The sequence below is a fragment of the Varanus komodoensis genome, unplaced genomic scaffold (assembly GCF_004798865.1).
Source record: "Varanus komodoensis strain SLA01 unplaced genomic scaffold, ASM479886v1 scaffold50, whole genome shotgun sequence".
NCBI classification, from domain to species: Eukaryota; Metazoa; Chordata; class Lepidosauria; order Squamata; family Varanidae; genus Varanus; species Varanus komodoensis.
In genome coordinates, this window is record NW_025336088.1 from 3,077,088 (window position 1) to 3,098,799 (window position 21,712).

General features: G+C 45.3%; 2 protein-coding genes across 4 annotated transcripts in view; both read left to right on the forward strand.

The window, feature by feature from the left end:
- STARD3 (StAR related lipid transfer domain containing 3) overlaps window positions 1–14,098 on the forward strand; it is a 36,520-nt gene extending 22,422 nt beyond the window's left edge. For both annotated transcript variants that reach the window (XM_044447018.1, XM_044447019.1), the window contains 7 exons: window positions 1,042–1,134; window positions 2,496–2,558; window positions 3,215–3,310; window positions 6,018–6,097; window positions 6,176–6,280; window positions 9,596–9,689; window positions 11,853–14,098. In XM_044447018.1, coding sequence (XP_044302953.1) covers window positions 1,042–1,134; window positions 2,496–2,558; window positions 3,215–3,310; window positions 6,018–6,097; window positions 6,176–6,280; window positions 9,596–9,689; window positions 11,853–11,957 — 636 coding nt within the window. In that variant the 3' untranslated portion in view covers window positions 11,958–14,098. The remainder of the gene's footprint in view (window positions 1–1,041; window positions 1,135–2,495; window positions 2,559–3,214; window positions 3,311–6,017; window positions 6,098–6,175; window positions 6,281–9,595; window positions 9,690–11,852) is intronic.
- Window positions 14,099–16,425: 2,327 nt separating this feature from the next.
- Window positions 16,426–21,712, forward strand: part of LOC123031801 (melanoregulin-like) — a 20,757-nt gene continuing 15,470 nt past the window's right edge. For both annotated transcript variants that reach the window (XM_044447126.1, XM_044447127.1), the window contains exon 1: window positions 16,426–16,772. In XM_044447126.1, the coding sequence (XP_044303061.1) occupies window positions 16,696–16,772 (77 nt within the window). In that variant the 5' untranslated portion in view covers window positions 16,426–16,695. The remainder of the gene's footprint in view (window positions 16,773–21,712) is intronic.

A 21,712-nucleotide genomic window follows, 5' to 3' on the forward strand; every position in this document is an offset into this window, starting at 1 on the left:
GTGAGCACTGCAGAATCTTTAAAGCCCAGCTGGAGAAGTCCATTTAACTGTGAATGGCTTTCACCCCTGGCTAGCCACTGGGGGGCAGCAATATTCTTCTGCAAACCAGGCTGGTCACTGAGAATCTCCCAAACGAGCTTCGTTGTACACCACAGTCGCAGCACATACCCTTATTGCTCCTGTAGGACTGAGGAGTCAACACTGCCATGGCTTGGGCACTTGACTACATTCCTGAATGGTTTACTCACCTGAGGACAGTGTCTGTTTCCTGCACATAAACAAATGGATGCATAAGCTGTGCCTGCTCATTGTTCTGAGTGACAGTAACTAGAGAAAATGATGAGGGGCAGCAGAGATGGTAGATGAGGAGAAAACTTTCCAGAGGTGCTTAGAAGGTCAGACACATTGCAGAAAGTCCATTACTATTGTTACCTTAAAGGGTTATCCCGCCATTTTTCCTCTTGTGAGGAACCCAAGGCAGCTTGCATGATTCTCCTCTCCATTTGATACTCCTCACAACCTGGTGAAGTAGATGGGGCCGAGAGTCTGTGACTGGTCCAGAGTCAGTCAGTGAGCGTCATGGGGAGTGGGGGCTCGACCTTGGAGCTCCCAAGTCCCAGTCTACCACTTTCACCACTGTGCCACATATGAGGGATGCCTTTTCTGATGCTAATTTCAGTGCATCTACATAATATCCAAAAACTTAGGTAAACTTTTTCATTTGTCATTGTTCTGTATTTTTGCTAATTCATGCAGTTCTGTTCAATAGATTAACACTCTATGATTGACTAACGTTTCAATAAATGAGCAATAATCCTAACTGTTTTCTTAGAGAAGTCTGGTAAATAGAAATAGACATGCTTTTTTAACCATTTTCAACTCTGCAGAGAGGGGTCTATTAAACTTCCAGGGGGAAGTTTGCAAGAGTGCTTCACTCCCTGCTGTTCTATGTTAAATGAAGAGTTATTCACTGAAAACCGAAAGTCACTAGATATGGGACTAGTTCTCGGTCCCTAAACTGAGCATCATGCTTTGTCCTAGGAGAGAGAATATGTTCGGCAAGGCAAAGTAGCAATGGAGATGTTAGATCAGATCCTAGCGCAAGAAGAGAACTGGACCTTTGAGAGATGCAACGTAAGTTTATGATTTCTGAAATGACTGGTGCCTGAAGGCACAGTCTTGTAACACAGTATTTAAAAATATGCATAGCTTTTCCTCAGATGTTACAAAGCTTCCCGAACTGTCAGGATATATTGGCTTGTTCCAGTGTCTCTGGGTGTAATATGAGTTTACTTTAGAATCAAAACAAAACTGGGAAAGCGCATTGTGAGATGAGAAGTCCTTGTAGTTCTTTTGTAGTTACTCTTCAAGATACCAGCCCAGATGAAACAAGAGATATTACCTTGTAGAAAAAACATGGTTTGATTTTCCAAACAAAATAATGCTGCGGTTATGTGACTCATTCTGTCCCAGTGCATCAGCCAATAATCATGTTAAAGATGGTTTATGTTCCCTGCGTTAAAGTGACTTCCACATCATGCCAGGAAGGCTTGTGTGGTTTCCTGTCCTTGCCCTTTGTGTGCCCCATCTAGGGATGGATCTTTGTGTGGATCTAGGGATTGAGGTCTTTTTTGCACTGTCTTCCAGGCAGGCCCTGCAAAGGGCTTTTGGGTTAAAGCTGAGGAACTTGCTTTTTTAGCCCTTGAGGGAAATGAGCTCATCCTTTCCTAGTGGTTGTTCTACACCCCTCAGTGGAGAAAGGAAGGGAAGAAGGTGGATAATAGAGACCCCAAAATCACAAGACACAAAAATGCTTGTGAGGGGTAGCCAGTGGTTACCCCCACTCTCCCTCCAGCCCAATCTAAAGGCTTGGTAGTATTTCCACTAGTTGAAAGTAGGATTTGAGTACAGTTGCCTGTTTTCTTCCCATCCCAGTGGTCCGGAACAAAATATGAAAACCATATGTAGACAAAATGAACTGACATTGCAAAATTTACTTGGATTCACTTGGCACCAAATGCCAAGTTCAGAATACTCCAGCCCTATGAACATGTCATATGCAATCTAAATAGCTGCAGCAAACCTCTGCATTTTGCTCCACCACCTCTCAGATCAACCAGGAGTGCTCTCTTAAGGACCTCATCTGTGTGCCAAATTAGGTTTGCAAGGGCATGCAGAGAGGCGTTCTTGGTGGCTTCCCCCTCACCTGTGGAATAGTCTTTCCTTGGACCCTCACCAAAGCCTGAGCCTGTTCATCTTCTGGAAGCAGTGTAAGCCGTTGTTGTTCGGACACATAGAGCATAAGGCAGAGCCTTAGCAGAGCATTTCCTGCCAGGTGTCCTGGGGATGGGGCAGGCTATGTCCAATTAAAGGAATTAAAATGGGAGGGAAGGTAATGCAATCCTAGATGTTTTCACAAAGTAGTGAAATGCTGCAGAGAAGTTGTTCTGCCCTTTAGCTATGCAATTCACATGCCTTCAACACCTCTTGTGCAGGAGTTTGGCGACACAATTTGTTCCTTTGAAGTGCCGTACCATGGCAGGATTTTCATTCTAAAGGTAAGGTGCTTTGATGGCTTTTAGCTGCCTACTGGGCTTCTCCCTGATGCAGATGACAAGCAGAAGCTGTCTTGTTCCCCCTGGCCTCCCCCGGCCTCACCCCCCCCCTTCATCTCTTGCACCTTCATTTAAAAGAGATGGGGCTGCAGACTGACAGATGGGAACTGTACTTAAAGCAAAAACTTTCTCCTGGAGGTGAGGGCACTGGGTGGATGGGGCAATTGCTACACACTTCTCTATCTTGTGTGTATACATTGCTCTTCCCAGGGGGAGTCAGTTTGCTTCTAGCTAACAGTTCATCATCCACTCATTTTGCCCAAGAGGGGCAACTTGGCTGAAAGCACTCTCCTAAGGAACACTACTATATTTCATACTTCATATGGAGGCTATCACTTGAGAGGCCATAAATGAAACTTTTTAAATTGCTGGGATTAGGGAGGATGTGGTAAGTGAAAATAATTGACTGCGGGCATGTGGTATTTAACCTTGTCAGAACTCACTGCTCAATTTCCTTTCGCCTTCATTAATTCCAGCACCGTTTTGGAGCCCTTCTCCCCTGGGGTTTGTCTTTCCAGAGGCTGTAAATGAGCCTCAGGAGAGGGGTTTGACTGGCCTACCAAAAGCTTGTGCAATTAACTATTCTCCCTCACCTGCAGGCAGTTTTACAGTGTTCAGCTGAAATAATTTACCAAGAGATGATTCTCCAACCAGAAAAGATGGTCCTGTGGAATAAAACCTTGTTAGCATGCCAGGTAAGGATTCCAAATTAGTCACCTAAGTAATGGTTAGTTACTATTTCATGGTCGCTGTTCATATTTCACTCATAGAACATACATGAGTTCTATGCCTACGCAGTGCTTGGACAGAACATTCTGGAACTGTAGAGTGTTTTGATGGGAGCTCTGCCCACCTCCTCACGGTTATGTAGTCTTCACCTTCCTCAGTTCCTTTTCAACTGCCAAAGCAAAAGCATTGCAAAGAACATCCTCTGAGGAGATTAGATTAGAGCTATTGAGTTTTCTTTATTTTCATGTTCCTTGCCCCCTTCTTTTTTGTTTTAGTGTCAGTTTCTTTCTTTAAGATTTCATTTGCCCCTGGGCCTTAAGGTTCAGAAAATTCACTTCCCATCCAAAAAGCTGCCTCCATCTGACCACCACTCCGACCTTCTGTGTCTCATTCAGGCCACCATTCTCTTGCCTTTACAAAGCAGGCATGCCACACTCCCTGTCTGTAGTTGTGAGAGCAGACTTTGTGGGCTGAAGTCTTTAACACCATCATTCATGCGACCTCTGAAATGTCATTTTGCTTCATTTTCAATTATTGTTCCTCCAAACTTGAGTGTTTCAGCCTCCATGACACTGTCAGTCATTCTTGGACTGACTGGTCAGCTGTGGTACCATCAAATCAGGTCTTCATTCTTCCTGTGAACATCCATATCTGGGTCATCACCAGCTGCTACACAGCCTACAGAATCTAAGTCCAAGCACCATGTTTCCCTTGTCCCACCCCTTGGGGGTCTGGGAAACTGAAGCAAAGCAAACCCCACAAGTTTTCAACCAAGATCTCACAGCAGATACCATGAACCTCATGATCTCACCATCTTGGCAGATGTTCTGGAATCATCCTCCACGCCTACTATTATCCTTGGTAAAATTGAGGAAAGCTTCTCTATCAGTCCCTTGTGATCCAAGCTGTTGCTTTTACCTCCAGTAATTAAGGGTGTGCGCATCATCATCATCATCATCATCATCATCATCATCATCGCAATAACTGACCTTGTATTATCCTGCCTTTTTTTCCTCTTGTGATGATCCAAGGCAACTTACTTAGCTCCATTTTATCCTTATGGCAGCAACCCTGTGAGGTAGATTAGGCTGAGGGGCAGTGAGCTTCACGGCCAACTGGGGACCAGAACCTGCATCTTCTGAGTCCCAGTTCAGCTCCCTTAGTCCATATATCAAAACGACCCTCTCCAGTGGCTCTCCCACATTATCTCTTCCCACCCTCTTTAAGACCAGTCTCTGTCTCCACCTCTGTCATCTTCTAGAGACTGGTCACCTTCACATTGATCCTATTGACCATCCTCAAAATCACATCACTTCCACTTTGCAATGTACCACTACCATTCTGGCACCATTACTAGGCTTGCTCTTGCTCTCCCCACCAACACTATACAGCGTCCACCAATCCAAAACCAAAGACCTTCCAGTCACCTCTTACTCTCACTGAGAGGTGTGCCATAGAATCGAACACCTCACTCCTTGGGCTGCCATGTGTATCACGCTCCCCTCGTAACACTCCTTGGCTCTACAGTGTTCAGCTCTGCATGGTAACTCCTCAAAGAACTGTGGTTACACAGGAGCTGCCTATATCTACTAATGACTTACCAATGGTAGAAATAACTTTAAGAGGGGACTCTTCATTTCCCTAGTCTCCAAATCGTGACTGATGTCTGTTTCATCTTTTTCTCATTGCTATGAATTGCTTTCCCCATTTAATGGTAGAAGGGAAGATTTGGGCTAAAGTGGATTCTGTCTTGGTGATAGTTGTAGGGCCTGGTGATACATGAGAGCCAGTGTGGTGCAGTGGTTAAGAGTGTGGGACTGGGACTCGGGCCACGTGGGTTCTAGTCTCCACTCAGCCATGGAGCCAACTGGGTGAGTCTGGGCCAGTCACAGTCTTGCAGCCAAACCTACGGCACAGGGTGGTGGTTGTGGGGATAAGATTGAAAGGAGGAGAAAGAGAATGCTGTAAGTTGCTCTTTAAAAAAGAAAAAAAAGGGTATAAATCTAATAAGCCTCTCAGTTGTCCTTCAACTGCTACTTGCTTCCTTGAACTCCCCACAAGCTGAGGATTTGTGTTGGGTTGCTTTTTCCACTTCGGAGCTTAATTTCATCTGTGCCACTGTTTTGAGAAATGGGTTGCTGTTTCTCTACCGCCCTGTAAGGCCGCTTCCTGTATGTGCCTTTGAGGGATGTATATGGAGTGTGAGAAGTTGCACTTTTAGCTGAAACAGAATTGAAATATGGAAAGATTTTAGGAGTACAAAATTGGGGGTCCAGTCAAAATCAGAGTGGATTGTACATTCATGAGCTACTGCTGGGAAGAAGCCTCTGGTTCTGGGTCAGTTGATGACAAAGCCCTAGGCTGCTGGCTGGGGATGATCATGGTTGTTACCCAACACATCTGGAGGGCACTAGCTTGGGAAAGGCTGCCCTCGATCTTTCACACTGCCCGCGGTCTTCTCCATCTGCACTATCAAACTGAACCAGCACTTTCACCGAATCTTCCATGTAATTCCAGGTATTGCTTTTGTGAAGGTCCTGGAAATTGGCCACCAGAGTTTCTTGGCCTCCGTGCAAGATAGAATTCCATAAAGGAGCAGCTGATTTCAAAAAGTGATGTCAGCTGGTTTGTATCAGTAGAGCTGGTAAAATATACTCTTCTTTATTTGAACAGATCTTGCAACGGGTTGACGATAACACATCTATATCCTATGATGTGGCAGCTGGTGCCGTGGGCGGCGTTGTATCCCCAAGGTCAGTCCTGGCTTGGCCTACGTCCTCCACCACTTATTCTTTCTACATGAGTTGTTAACATTGTCTTTGCCTTTCCAGGGATTTTGTGAATGTGCGTCGGATTGAGAGGAGGAGAGACCGGTACATTTCATCAGGGATGGCAACAGTCCACAGCTCACGCCCTCCTACCTCCAAATATGTCAGGTATAAGAGTCTCGCTGTTGATAACTTGATGTCTCATGCCGTCAGGCTCCCCTGGCCTACACAAATGTGGTGTGTATAGTCATTTAAAGCATGGGTCCTCAAACTACGGCCCGGGGGCTGGATCCGGCCAGCCACGGCCATTTCTCCGGCCTGCCTCAGAGGTTTTCCATGGGCCGTGCACGTGCCCACGTACCACGCGTGTGCCAGCACGCCGTGCGTGTGCCACACTCCCGCCGCTGCCCACCTCAGCCCCTGCATGGGGAGGCGGTGGCTTGCTCAGGTGGAGATCGTTTTGGAATTCGCTCAGAGAAAACAGTCTCCAAGCAAGCAAGCCCCTGCATCGCGTGCCTGCCCCCGCCTTGCCTCGCCTCGCCTCTCCTCGCTGCGTGTGTGCCTGCCTGCCTGCCCACCCGCACCTCGCCGCGCCAGCCCGCATGCCCTGCCAGCACCTCCTTTCCGGCCCGCGCCCAGCAGTGGCACCTTTCAACCTGGCCCCCTTGTGAAAAAGTTTGAGGACCCCTGATTTAAAGGTTTGCATATTTTTTGGTTAAAAGTTACCTGTTAACATTCCTCCTTAGCAAAAGTGCATATGGCACAAAACAAAAGTACATGAGCGATTCCAACAACAATGAAACCTGCATCGGATCATTCATTTTAATATGGAATTTAGGTTACCCAATATGCATGTGAAATGAAGCTGCCCCAAATTGTACGGTGCTGGTTTCCACATAGTCAGAGAGACAATCTGGATAGATCCAGTATATGTTGGTCAGTAAAAACCAAATTAAAATATTTTTTTCTCTGTGACATGCACCTACTCCAGGGAAAGGCAGCCTCCCGAATCTGAGCCTTTTCATATTATATAACATGGTACTGGAAGGATTGCAACTCTTACTTGTATCTACTAAACTTAATCCTTTAAAAAATAAAGATTATTAAAATTATTAATGATCCCAGTTAATTGAATGCACACCCATTACTCTAAGCCATTAAGCTGTAATAGGCTTGTCCTATGAGTCAAAGTACTTGATGAGGCTTGCAAAGTTGAATAAAAATTGGCTGTTAATCCTGTTACTATTGGAAAGCATCAAATAGATCCTCTTACTTCTAACACCACAGACTGGCTTACGTGGTTTTGATTATAAATGGATTAATTTGACAATTTTGAAATAATTCATAATCGCAAACACTAAAATCTACACTGCAACGTAGCCTGTTAAAAGTTCCTGAGTACATATAAAAGGTGGCCAGACTTCTGTTTTGGTGATTATCTGAAGGGGGAAGGGGGTTTTTTGAGGTGATGGGGAAGCAATCCAGAACACCTGCACAAATACCATGTTCTGTTTTTACACCAGCCTGAGATTGCTATGAAAGTCAGACTTTGGGGGTAAGACAGCCTCTTAAGAGTACTACAGATCTGAAGGCAAAAGCTTGGGAGAGTGTCATCTGAAAGAAGCTTTCGGATCATGTACTAGCATCTCAGAACTACTCATTGCACAGCCATGATCGAATGCTTATAGTTTCCGGAATTTATCTGTACACACACGCACACTACTTTGGCGTGAGCAGCATTCAGTAAGCCTTGATTTTAGGAGCGATCTGGGGTGCTGAAGTGTCCACTATACAGTCTCTGTTCAGCTCCACTTCCTGAATGTCTGCTCTGTCTGTAGCTCACAGCCGCTGTCTTGTGATGGGCAAGGCCTCCTGCCGGAGCATCTCCCAACAAAGCCTTTTTGTTGTTCTCAGAGCCTCTGCCTCAGGTGACCAGCCAAGGCAGTTTTGCTCACCACCTTCATTTTTCTGAGTAATAGCATTAAAAAGTCATTGGCCTTTAGCTCAGTGTCTACCTAGCTGTTGGGACAATCTGAGAAGGGCAACGTCCATTTCACACATCAAAGCATGTTATGGAATATAGTCTGTCTTGTCTCTTTCTCTTGTTCAAGAAGATTAGATTTCCAATATTCAAATATCTGAGAAATGTTTGAAAATAGGCTTTCTGCACCTAATGTCAGCAGAGTCTTAGGCAGGCAGGACTGACATCTTTCCCTTGCCTCTGGTCCAACAATTATCTTTGTACAATTGATAAGTAGCTTCACCATTCTTTCCTTCTGCTCTTGCTGAGTGGTCTTTACAGCCCACCATTTTCCTTGGCAGCCCCACTGGGGTTTGTTTCCCTCAGATGAAAGAATGCTGGTAACTTACATGCCCAGAGTTTATGGATCAGTGTGACTTGTAGGGTTCCCTAAGCCCAGGTGACATAGTCTGCTGGATGGAGAAACTGCCCTCAGACAACCCAAACACAGGCCATGGGTTATTTGAAGGTTGCTTTCCCCTCCGACAAGCCATGCTGCCAGGGTTTGGATGACACTGTCAGCTGGGTGGGGGTGGATAATTAAGCTTATGGCTTCCAGAATGTTCCATGGCTTAAACAAGCCACTGTGACCACGCAAACCAGGCCTCTTTTATTAATACTTGCTTCATTTACAAATACACAAGCACAACGTATAAGTGACAGCAAACAGGCAACCAGCAGCAGGGGGAAAACCTTCCAGTACTGCATTCTTTACCTACACAGAACTGCAGCATGTGTACACACCTGGCAATGATGCCTAAAGACCTTAATGGCCTGGCCTGGGCCCAGTACACCTGTGATTCTCTTGAATCAGAAATGGGGGATGTGTGGCAGTCCAGGTGTTACAGACCAACAACTCCTGTTATCCTAAACATATATTCTGGCTGGCACTGCTGGAAGGTGTGTTCTAGTAACAACTGGAGGGACTCGCATTCTTCATCACTGCCTGACCTGAATCACTCCATACCACAATGCCCTGCTTCATATGTTACCCTCTTTGGGATGGTGCTTGGAGTGGTTGGGCATTCTTTTTACCACCACATTTTTGGATCATTCTTCCTAAAGAAATCCTTTAGGGCGGCAGTGGGCAACTTGTGGCCCTATCATTCCTCACTTTTGTTTATACTGGCAAAGGCTGATGGGAGGTGTGGCCTCCAGATGCTTTGGCTCACAAGTTGCCCATTTCTTTTCTAGGACCATCATTGTGTTGAGGTTTAGGTAGCAGGTAGTGGAAACTGGAACTCCTAGTGTGTACCTCTGAATCTGTATCATTAGAAACAAAGTTTGACTATTTAGCCTAAGGAAAAATGGTGTGTATATTTGCTGTTTTTGTGTACATTGCCTGGAGCACGCATTTTTGGAAGACGGCTAAATTTTTCTAGGTAATAGCTGCTCTGCCGTTAAACTGCGATCCTCCCTTTTTCCTTCTGCTGTGACATTTTTTCTGCTGTTGGCTATTTCAGAGCAGAGAACGGTCCAGGAGGTTTTGTTGCCCTGCGGTGCCCCACCAATCCTCACCTCTGCACCTTGATCTGGATACTAAACACAGACCTCAAGGTAAAGCACACTTGGTCATTTGGCATTTGAGGGTGAGACAAATGGGCTTAAGATTAGAAACCCGCACATCCCTTTCCTTTGCTTTGGTTGTTTCAAAACAAGGAGGTGATAGCCGGGAACTGCTGGGACCTGGTGTTGGTTAGAGTTTTTCTCATGACCTTTTCTCAGACCTGGATTAGCTCTTATGGTGCTGCAGCATCTAAACCTCTCTTTCCAGCATCCCCATGAGTAAAGCAGCAGGTCAAGGTGTATCAGGTAGCTTTAAACAGAGCTGTCCAGGGTAGGGAGACGGTTTCTGTTCCTCCAGAAGAGAAATTAATTAGATTTTCTAGCAGGGGTACCCAGTTTAAACCTTGGATCTGATGAGATTTGAAAAAGGGCATTGAACAGAGAAAAATAATGCACAGATATTTCTGAAATGCTCTTCATTGTATTACTCCACAATAGTTACATAAGCAAACTCACTTTGAGATATGCATCTTGCAAAATGCCTTTCTGCTAAACAGAATAAAAAATCCTAGTCCCAATTTTTCTCTTTTAAGCCTAAGAAGGGTTCAGTTCCTGAAGAAAAGCTTGCCAATATTTGATTTTATGCCAGGTGTGACAACTTGTCCCCTTGTTCTCAGTACAGAGTTGATTTAATGACCACAACACTGGTTTAGAATTGGTGCAGCATAGTCCTTGAGAGCTGCATTTTATGAAGCACTTTGTTTGAATTCTGGCCATTTGTTTGAACTGTGGGATGCCTTGGGCAAAGCTGCTAGCAGTCTTTGCCCATCCAGTAATGCTGCATTGCTGGCCTGGGCATGTTAAGACTGGCAATCAACTCTTTCACCAAGAGTGTAATATAAAAGGTGAAGTGTTATTGCCAGCACTGGGAAAAATACAAGCAGTGCCACCTCTTGCTAGAGCATCCTGGCCTTGCTGACTGGGGATGATGGAAGAGGGTACCAGGTTAGGGAAGGCAGATCTTAAAATGTCCATCACAGGAAGACATCAGTGAGTGGTGGTCCCTATGAGAAGGCAACAGGATCACTCCCTTGAGTTATCTTGCTGCTTCAGACATCTCCTTTTGCCAGAAGAACTTCGAAGGCATAAGCGTAATGAAGAGAAGGGCAAATGGGGGGAATCTTGTATGAGGAGGCAAGCATCATGCTGGCTGGTCCAGTTCAGATGTTTCTCCATTCTGCAGTTCCTTGTTTCATGGTTTTCTCTCTGGCCCAATAGCGAAAACAGTTAATGCAATTTCAGGAAAGCTGTAAATATAGTTAGGAACATTTGTATGCTTGTAAACTTTGTTGAACATGTTTGCTGATTGAGTCTCTAAAAGGGGTGAAGGTGAAAATTCTGTATTGAGTTTTTCAGGGAAAGTTGTTGTTAATCCAGCTTGCCTGGCAGGGGCATCTTTTTGCTCTCCTGTCCTAGACTTTGCACAGATAGTTGCCTACATGAATGTAAATTTCCTGCCTGGGGAAAATACCAGCTTTATCAGGACCAGAGCAAAGGGAAAAGGAGTTTTCTAAAATTATTTCTTCCTCAAACTGTGGGCCTCTGCTTCTCCCTTCTCTGGAGCTGCTATGTAAAAGATCATGGAATATAAAATGCATACGTACATTTAATACCATTTTGTATAGTAAGCTTTTAAATGATGTTTTAATATGGTGTATTTTATACTGTATTTTTAATGTGCTGTTGTAAACTGCCCAGAGAGCCTGGGCTATTGGGCTGTGTAGAAATTAGGTAAGTAAACAATTAACCCTGTTTACGAAGAGGGGTCATAACTGTGTGCGAAATGTTCCTGACTGAATCCCAGGCATGTCCCAGCAAATTTAGGGAAAACTCTCTGAAACCTTGGGGAACCACTGCAGCAGGTGCAGACAAGACTGCTGAGAATGGATTGCTAGACTGACTGCAGGGCTTTCTATATTTAATTCAGCTGCCCATTCTAATAAGAGCATAGACCTTCCACGGAGAAGGCCCCAGGTTCACTCAGTGATGACAAGGGTGTTGAGCAGTGTGTTTGGGAAAGACCGCTCTGCCTGAGACACAGGAAGAATGCTGCCAGTTCGGGTATGCAGTACTGGGGTGGATGGAACAATGCAGCTTCATATTACAGGTTAACTTGAAGTTGATCCTCTAACTTAATCTGCTTTTTTCTTGTAGGGTCGGCTTCCCCGATACCTCATCAACCAAAGCTTGGGTGCCACTATGACAGAGTTTGTTTTCCACCTGCGCAAAAGAGTTATGGAGGTCACAGCAAGGTCATAAATTCTCCAAATTCTTTGCTCTGACATTGTTTGCTTAGAGCCCAATAAGGTCCAAAGAACTGGAGTCTCTGTTCTTCCTGTCAGAGGAGATCATAGCTCATGGCTGACCTTCAGAGTAATGAAGAAGGGCCTTTTGCCATGTCTTCAGGATGTCGAACAATTAAAGGGCTGAAGAAGATCAAATGGTAAAAGGGAGATGTGACAGCAGGTGATTCAAATCAGAACAAATCGGAGAGAAGCACCAAGGTGGCATCTTCAAGTGTCTTGCGGATGATCAAAGCTAATACTGCTATTACAACATGAGCCTTTCCTGGCTTAGGATGTGCCAAATTTCTTCTTGAAGGCACTTCCAGAATCTTACCTCTGTAGTCCTGTGTCTGTCTTTTGTTGCTGGTTCTCCACCACCGCCTCTTCTTGGATGTGATCGTATTGATTCAGACTTTGTCCTTAAATTCATCCAAATGCCTTCCATAGCCAAGTATCACTTAACCCTGTATATGCAATGATTGGCTGAACTGCAGCAAGCTAAGCCAGGCCATTTTTCAAGCTGGCAATGCCCACCTTCCTGAAAGACTCTGCGCTTAGCAAAGCTGAAGTTGCATCTTGGAGTGTATGCATGAGATTTGGATGTCATATCCTTGAAGACATGACTGCTAGAGGAACTAAAATCTGCTGCGGCCTGTTAAGAACTTCGAATTCAGTGGCACACATCTCTGCTGAACATACTACTGACCCAGTTTGATCATGTTATCGTTCTAGTTTCTCCTTTCAGTAACAGAGACTGAAATGATCTTGTCTGCCAGACTAAATTGCCCCTTTTACAGTGACTGACATTTTCTGGAATTAATTATGATTTTCCGTCCTACTAGAGTAGACCAGAAATCTTTGTAATTGAAGCCCAGATCCATAATCTATGTCAGTTTAAGCACTTTTCATACACAGGTAGGGAAGCCAAGGTACTGGTGATACAAGGAAGTAGTCAACACATTTGGAGTGCACCAGGTTGCGGGAGGCTGGCCTAAGTGCAATATTCCTGACACAACTAATCTGCTGGGTTCACACATGGAAAAAGGAAGGAGAATTCATTGCAGAGGAGGGGAAATGAAGACTGGGTTGAGATTGGCAGGTTTGCACCATGAGAAAGCTGTTGTGCTGCTAGGATGGCATAAAAGAAAAAAAATCTACTGAGTTATAGCTTTTGCCATGACAAATGATGTGGCACAAAAGCATGTGATGGTGTTCCACCTGTCTCTTTGCTACTAGCCTGCACCTAGCCACCTTCACTAGACTGCACTTCGGAAGAATAATTATCCACCATCCAGAATCATTGGTCCAAATATCTGCCATCTTTCAAAGTGTTGAACAAATAGGCATCATGTGGGAGATGACTCCGTAAACAATTCACATGTTTTTAAGACTTCAGAATCTTGGACTAATCAAAAACTCTGTTCAAAAATATTCCACATCAGGTATCTTGGTCAAGCAACCTGTTTGCCCGGCTTATTTGACATTGGGGTTACAGAAATGTCTGCCGAACCTTTTCTTGCAGCCTTTAGGGCAATTTGCTTCTCAGCACTTGAGAATACTTGGCATGCTGCTTTCCCACCCACTGCCCTGAAAGGCCCTGCTCCCTCCCTTCCAGCAAGTTCCTTCTCTTGCACTTGTATGTCTTGCATCTTAGAGCTTCTAGCAAGTGGAGTCCCTCCATCTGGTTAGGGTGGGTGGGCCATGCAAGAAGCTGCACAGTTTGCTTTCCAGACATCATGATGGACTTCTAGGAATGGGAAAGTGCTTTTTTTGTTTTTTTAATATTTTTCCCTTGGTTTTGTTTTGAGTCTTGTGATTCAGAGCATTTGACTCTCAGGATGTTTTATTATATTTCATGCCAGCAAGAGAGATTAGCAGGGGACCCCATTCTAAGAAGCAGCCATTAATCTTGTTAAAAGCGCCTTGGATTGTTTATAAGCGTTTCAAACGGACCATGAAGAGAGACTTGACTGTGAATCTAATGCACAGAACTATTTTCTTTAACATGTGTACGGGGGTGGATGTCCACCCCTCATTTAAAAAGCCACTTGAATAACACATTTGCCTTTTGCATTAAATCTTTTGACTCAATCTAATAAAATGTAACAGAACTTCCCTCAGCTTTGTGTGTCCTTCTTTCTAGTATGGACTACCCCTTTCTTTCACTCCCCAGTCTCTATCCAGCAAAGAATTCTTCCATCCTAAGATCAAAATGAAATTTTAAAAAACCCCACTATTATATCTTCACTGCAGAACCTGCTTCTCTAGGCAGCTCCTGCTTCTCTGCCATTATATGGGGGATACAGCACCATCCTATGTCCTTTTCCTCATGGGCCCATGTGACAGGTGCTTTACTGTACCATCCTTCTTGTAAGACTAGAACAGCCAAGGGTCTTTTGGCACCTTGAAGTCTAACATGCAAAAAAAGGTTACGCTGTGATGAATGTATTCTTGCGTAAGATGCTGTAAGACTCAATGCGTTGCAGCAAGAACAGTAAACATGGCCACCCGTGTTGCCATGGGAAGCAGTTTGCTGTTCCCATACAGCAATCTCCGATGGAGAGTTGGCTCCTGTACAGTGCTGGCTTCGGATTTGTATTAAGATCTGCTCACAGGAATGGCCTGCTTCCATTGAGAACTGTGAGATTGCCGTTTTGAAGGTCTGTCCACACAAACAGACTTGTGGGAGCTGGTGTTAAGAGAATGAATTGCCTCATCTACCCCATGAGTTTATTGCATGTGGAAATTAAAAGGGAAGGGAAGAGAGTTATATGACATACAAGTGTTTATGGCACCCAGAATATTAAAGAACTCACAGGTGACGTGTCTATAACTTGTCAATATTTTAGTGCTAGAAAGCAGGGAGGGGGCCTGGGGGGAATTTTTTTCTCCCTTGGGTACCAAAGAAGTGGAAGAGGGGATGAAATGAGTGGGGGTCTGTAGTGTGAACAGTGTTTTTTAATTTGTTTATAAATGAAAATATATTCGTGGTGAACAACGAATGGACCGGATTTGCTAATGACTCCAAATTTGGTAGTGGTTAAAATGAAAAGGGATGTAAAGAGCTCCAAAATAATGTTGCTAAACAGGCAAGTGGGCCTTAAAATGGCAAATGTAGCTCAGTGTGAGAAAGTGTCCAGTGATGCAACGTCACTTTATACAGTGATGAAATTTGAGTTAATGGTGAGCAACCGAAAAAGAGGCCTTGAGGTTGCAGTGGATGTTGCTCCTGTGAATATGGCAAGTTCTATTTCCATAATTAGGAAGGAAAGAAAGTTGTCAGTATCATAATTCCCTCATATAAATCTGTCATTTGACCATACTTGGCATGCTTTGTACAGTTCTGGCACCACATCGAGAAAGAATATAAAGAAGAGTGACCAGAATTTATTATATTATTTATTGATTTAAAGTTTTTATATACCGTCCAATACCAGAGTCATGCCAATGATCAAAGGGCTGGAGGAAGTCCCCTATAGTGAAATGTTACAGTGGCCGGGAGTGTGTAGTTTACCAAAATGGTAAGAAAAGAATGATAAGTGGCTTATACAATTATACATGGTGTGGAGAAAGTGGGCAGAGGTATGCCTTGTAATACTTGAACGTTCATGGTTATCCATGAAGTAGGTTGATGGGAGATTCAAAATCAGTAGAAAGAAGTACCAACTGACAGAGCACACAATTTGTGGAATGCATTACCACAGGATGCAGTGATGGCCACCGGTTTGGATGCTTTAAACTGTACTAGGCAAATTAATGGAGGAGAAGGCTCTCAGTGGCTGCAAGCTACTTCCAGTATCAGAGACAGTATGCTGGGAAACATGAATCAAACTCCTATCATACTTGTGGGTTCCCAATAAGCTGGCTGAGCACTGTGCAAACTAGATGGACCCTTGATCTTGACCCAGCAGGGCTGCTCTTTATGCTCTTAAAATCTGACAGGGCTTGGATACCCACTCAGGATGAAAGGAGCTGGTGCCATTGGCCATTTTGCCTAAGCCAGTGAACCACCTTGGTTAGGCCTAGCATCCCTCCCTCCCTGCTTCTGAAGTTAGCATCTTCTAGCTAATATGTCCCCTGCTGCCCAGGTATTTTCATGAACCTCTGCAAGGAAGAGAATGCTCTGGCATCTCCCCTTTGGCATTTCCCTTGGGATGGGAGCCTTCACTATACCCAGCTTAGTATGGCAATACCCAGCTCAGAGTTCCTTCTCAGTCCAACCTCAATGGCAATGATCAGCCTCAGTTCTCAGCCTATCAACTAAGCTGACGAAGTCATTGTGAGAACAAAATAGGCCAGAATTAAAATGTCTTAGTTCTGTTCTTTCTCCTTCCAGGTGCCTGTTCTTTGCTTTCATGAGAGTATGCAGAACCATACAACTTTTCTTTATTCCTGTGAGCTCTTTTTTTTTTTTTTTTTTTTAAAGCATACTTTTCTTTCCAGATAGACAACAAGGTCTCAATACACTGATTTAGGTCCCCTGTATCTTGTTTAAAGGCCTGGAGCTATGGAAGAAAGATCTCACATGATCCCTGCATATGACTTGTAGATAACATTTAAAGAGAATTTTGACTCTTTTGCCTCCTCTTAGCTCCTTTGCTACATGAGGTAACAACCACCCTATCGATTTTTTCCCTCTTCTATTTTTGCTGTATTTGCTCTGCAGGTCACAGAAATATCTTAATGGCTACAACATTTACAAAAGAGTGAGGATGGATTTCTGGTACAAACTTTGCTGTTGCTGTTGCCATAGAGAAGAAGAGTTAGAGAAAAATCCGTTGATCATTAGGTATGTGTTTCAATAGAATAACTTTTTTTCATTTAACCAGCCTCAAAATCCTCCAGATTATGTAAAAGCAGTTATGCAATTGTATGTATTTGCATAAATCCGTACAGACATGCTGTAATTTCAAAGTGCTATTGTAGAATCAATGTTAGACGTTTTAAAGAAGGGAGGAAAGAGGTGAGGCCTCCAGGAATTTCCTTGTAGTCCAAGCAAGTAGTATGTTGCAGTTTCGGGGTGCCAGCTAGCTCTGCCCGATTCCAGGACACCCCATTCCAGTTTTCCTAGTTTTCTCTCCTTCTATCAGCAGCACTGAGCCAGCATTTTGCATCCTCTGAGTATGCTCTGTCTTCACTGCATTCTTCACACTTTTCAGAGTTGATGTCTAAATGCTCTTGTGAACTTCAATTAACTCTGGAGTACCTTGATCCCTGCTCAAGCCTCCCCCATCCACAGAAGGGGCTGTTTGGGTCACATAAAGGTCCACATTAGCGGCCAAGTTTGCTATTAGTATACAGGAAAACATTCTGACCTTGTCAGAATTTTATTATATTTTAAGTGTGTGTTTGTGTATATGGCACTATCTTCAGTTCACTGCACATACACACACATCTATATATAATGTGTATTGATACCGGATTATTAATGCAAACATTTCGAGAACACACAACTCTATTTAATCAATGTGTTGACAGTCAGAGTATTAATCCATTTTAAATCCTTGGCTGGTGTGTAGATATTTTATAGTAGAGAGAACGGTTGAGAAAGCTGATTTTCTATACTCCACTGACTGAATATATCATGAGAACAGAACTGAACTTGCCAATGCTGCCTTAGCCTCCAGGCTGACCTCTCGTCCTCTGAGCTTTGATCCCCCATTTTGTCTTCATTCTGGACAATTTCCATTTCTTTGAAGTTGTTGGTCAATGGCTGTCTCTTAAGGTTATTTATTTCCCAAGACCTGGTATGAAAGAAATTTAGAAATGCAACTCTCTTCTGCACTAGTATTTATGGGCAGACTGAAATAACTACTCAATTTGTTGGATGGATCTAGTAGTCCAGGTTTTGCAAAGTGCCTGACTCCTATAACTGCTTCCTTTACTGGAAACCTCAACAGGAAGTTAGATAGCAGTATTCTTCAATTTAATGATATTTTCAATCAAAATCAACGAATGTATTGCTTTGTACAAACATTTAAAAACATGATCTGGATTGACAGAGGTATTAGGCTTTCTCATTTTTTTCTATTTAATTTTTATTGTGTGTTAACAGAACAAAATGTAAGCTCTTTGAAAAGAGTAAACAGTTTTCTTATTGTTACATGCTGTCAAGTCACCTCCAACCTATTAATGGGTGTCCTCCAAAATGTTCTGTTCTTCACAGCCCTTTTCAAATTTTGCACAGTCAAAGCTGTGGCTTTGTTTATGGGATCAAACCATCTCATAGCTGGTCCTCCACTACTTCTGCTTTTGACTTTCCCTAGCATGGTTTGTCTTCTCCAGGGAGTTTTGCCTTGGCTCCACCAAGTTATTTGTCTTTCAGTTGGTCTGCCCTTATCATTTGTGAGTGTTTCTTTTGTCAGCCATCTAGGCTTTTTCTTTTATTTGGCTACAAGACTGTCTTTTTGTATTCTTCCATAATAATGCCTCTAGTTTCAGTACACAGTTCATCTGGCTCATGGACAACTGAGTTCAGCAACGCAGATTTGTTCTTTGTATGGTGTGACCGCTTCGGGAGGGGGCTGCGGGCCAAAGCCTCACCTTCCCGGCTTCTCCATGCAAAGCAACACAAGAAAGCCGTTGCACTCACTTTATCCTGTGCTTACAGTTTCCACCACACACTTCCCACAGCACCTTGCCCTTGCCTGCTCCAGTTCCCTTCCCCCTTGTCACTATGGCAATGAGCTGCGCCGTCCCGGCTGTACCGCTGCCCAGTCTCTGCTTGCAGTTCGTCCTGGCCTCCCTGCCAGCGGCCGCCACTGCAGCTCTGCCTCAAGCGCACGTGTGTTTCTCTGCTCTCTGCTTGCTTGCCGTCTTTCGCCGTCTCTCTCTCCTTCCCCCTTTCCTTCTCCTGCCGCCTCTTTATCATCCCTCCTCGCACACCATTCCACCCAGCCCAGCTGCCCCTGCCCCGGTCCGCGATGCCGTACAGCTGCGCACGCATTCGTATCCCCTGGCCGCTGCTTCCCAGCAAAGTGCTCTCCCCACCTGGGCTCCCAGCCCCGCCCTGCTGTCTTCAGCCTGGCCCTGTGGAAGGCCCCAGGGAAAGGGGTGAGCCCCTCTGCCTCCTCACATATCCCCCCCTCAAAGAGGGGATCACCATCTTCGTGTAAGGGCCAAGGACCCTGGCGAGAAAAGAAATCAGCGTTAGCATGTTGGCAACCGTGCCTGTGCTGAAGCGTAAAGGCATATGGCTGCAACACTAGATACCAACGAGTGAGGCAGGGCTTGTCATCTTTCATCCTACTTAGCCATTGTAATGGAGCGCGGTCGGTGACCAACGTGAGTGGGGCACCCCAGAGGTAGTGTCTCAAAGCCAAAACAGCCCATTTGACAGCTAAAGCCTCTCTCTCTATTGTGGAGTACCGGCACTCTCGTGGCTCCAGCTTACGGCTCAAGTAGAGTACCAAATGTTCAGCTGCCCCTTCCCCCTGTGTCAGAACCACTCCCAAGCCCACAGTTGAGGCGTCGGTTTGGAGGATAAAGGATGGGAGAAATCTGGCGACCGTAAAACAGGTTGACTGAGGAGACAGGTCCTCAGTTCTTCAAAAGCTTGTTCCATCTCCTCAGTCCATACCAGGGCACGACTTTGCCTTTTCTTAAGTGCCTCTGTCAAGTGGGCTGCTTTGGAGGAGAAATGATGGATGAATCGCCGATAGTAGCTGGCCAGGCCCAGAAACTGTTGTACTTCCTTCTTGGTGCGCTGCCGTGGCCACCGGCTTAGCTTCTCCACTTTATCTGCCATGGGCCATATCTGCCCATGATCTACAATATACCCTAAATACTGCACCTCCTGTTGCGCTATTCTGCACTTGCCTGGATTAGCTGTCAACCCAGCCTGTCTTAGAGCCACCAAAACTTGCCGGAGGTGGTCTAGATGTTCCCTCCAGGTACGACTAAAAATGACAATGTCATCAATATAAGCCACAGCACAATGGGACAAATGTCCCAAGACCTTGTCCATAAGCTGCTGGAAAGTTGCGGCTGCCCCATGTAACCCAAAGGGCATATATTTAAATTGGAATAGCCCTACTGGCGAGGCAAAGGCTGTCTTTTCTTTGGACTCTTCAGTCAATGGGATTTGCCAATACCCCTTAGTGAGGTCCAAGGTTGAAAGGAAATGGGCTTGCCCCAGAGGATCCAGCAACCCATCTATTCGGGGCATGGGGTAAGCATCAAACCTTGATACCTCATTGACCCTCCTAAAATCAACACAGAAACGGACACTCTGATCCTACTTGGGAACCAAGACCGGCTGACTCCTCCACGCACTCACTGATTCCTCAATGACTCCTAATTAGAGCATCCGTCTTACTTCCTCTATTATCACTTGCCTCAATCGTGGTGGGTAGGGCCGTGTTGGCACCCTGACAAGGGCCCCTGGGACTGTTTGTGTATGGTGGGCTACGACCGTCGTGTGCCCAGGTCGATCAGAGAAGACCTCCGTAAATGCTGCCTCCAAGGCCCTGACTTGTGCTACTTGAGCGGGTGTTAGTTGTGGATCAGGAGATAACTGCCCAGGGGCTAATGCCTGCGCCTCGGGTGACTCAGCTCTGCAGTCCGCCTGATGACTGGTACTCTCCCTTTCTCTCCAGGCCTTGAGTAGATTTACATAGTAAATCTGGGTTGAGCACTGCCTATCTGTGAGGCGTATCTCATAGTCCACTGGCCCCACCCTCCTAACAACCTCGTAAGGCCCCTGCCACCGCGCAAACAAACCCATGGGCAGGAGTAGGAGAACGCACTGGCCAGGTTGAAACGTCCGGGGCTGGATGTGCTGATCGTAATAGTACTGCTGTTCTCCTTGGGCCTGTTTTAAATTACTCTCGGCCCGCTGAGCGAGGTCAGTGAGGTGTTTCCTCATATCCAGCACATACTGGAGGGTGGAGGTGGGCTCTGGGGCTGACGCCTCCCAATGCTCCTTGACCAGGTCTAGAATTCCCCGGGGGTGCCGTCCGTACAGCAGCTCAAATGGCGAAAATCCTAAAGAGGCTTGAGGCACCTCCCGTATTGCAAACATCAAGGGCCCTGACAAAACATGCCATTGTCGTGGGTAGGTCGACACAAACTTTCTAAGCATCTGCTTAAGGGTCTGGTTAAAACGTTCCACTAGACCATTGGTCTGAGGATGATAAACTGTGGTGTGTAAGGGCTTTATTCTCAACAGGTCCCACATCTGTCTCAGCACCTGGCTCATGAAATTAGTGGCCTGATCCGTCAAAATTTCCTTGGGAAAGCCCACCTGGACAAAGACCCCTAATAGCTCCTGGCCAATCACCCAAGCTGAAGTACTCCTGAGAGGCATGGCCTCAGGATAGCGGGTTGTGTAGTCAATCATCACTAGAATATATTGGTGTCCCCAGGCTGACCTTTCCAAGGGCCCTACCAAGTCCACCCCAATCCTTTCGAAGGGCTCCCCTATAACTGGCATGGATATTAAGGGCCCTGCTGGGGCTCCTTTCCTTTCATCTGTCCTACCAAGGTCTCAGCTTGAGGGCTTTGTAGTCCCCCCAGCACTTGCTGAAGCAACGAGCTTTGGTTCTGGAGCTGGGCAGTGAAAACCTGCTCCATAAGCTGCGTCTGTTGCTTGGCTAATTCCTGCAACAAGTGTTGCTGCTCCTGGGCCTGGAGCCTTTGCTGTTCAGCCCACCAAGCCATCCAGGAGTCAGCTGGGGCGGGTGGGGGGGGGGAGAGACAGCCTGTGCACCTCCCTGCCACCCTGTCCCC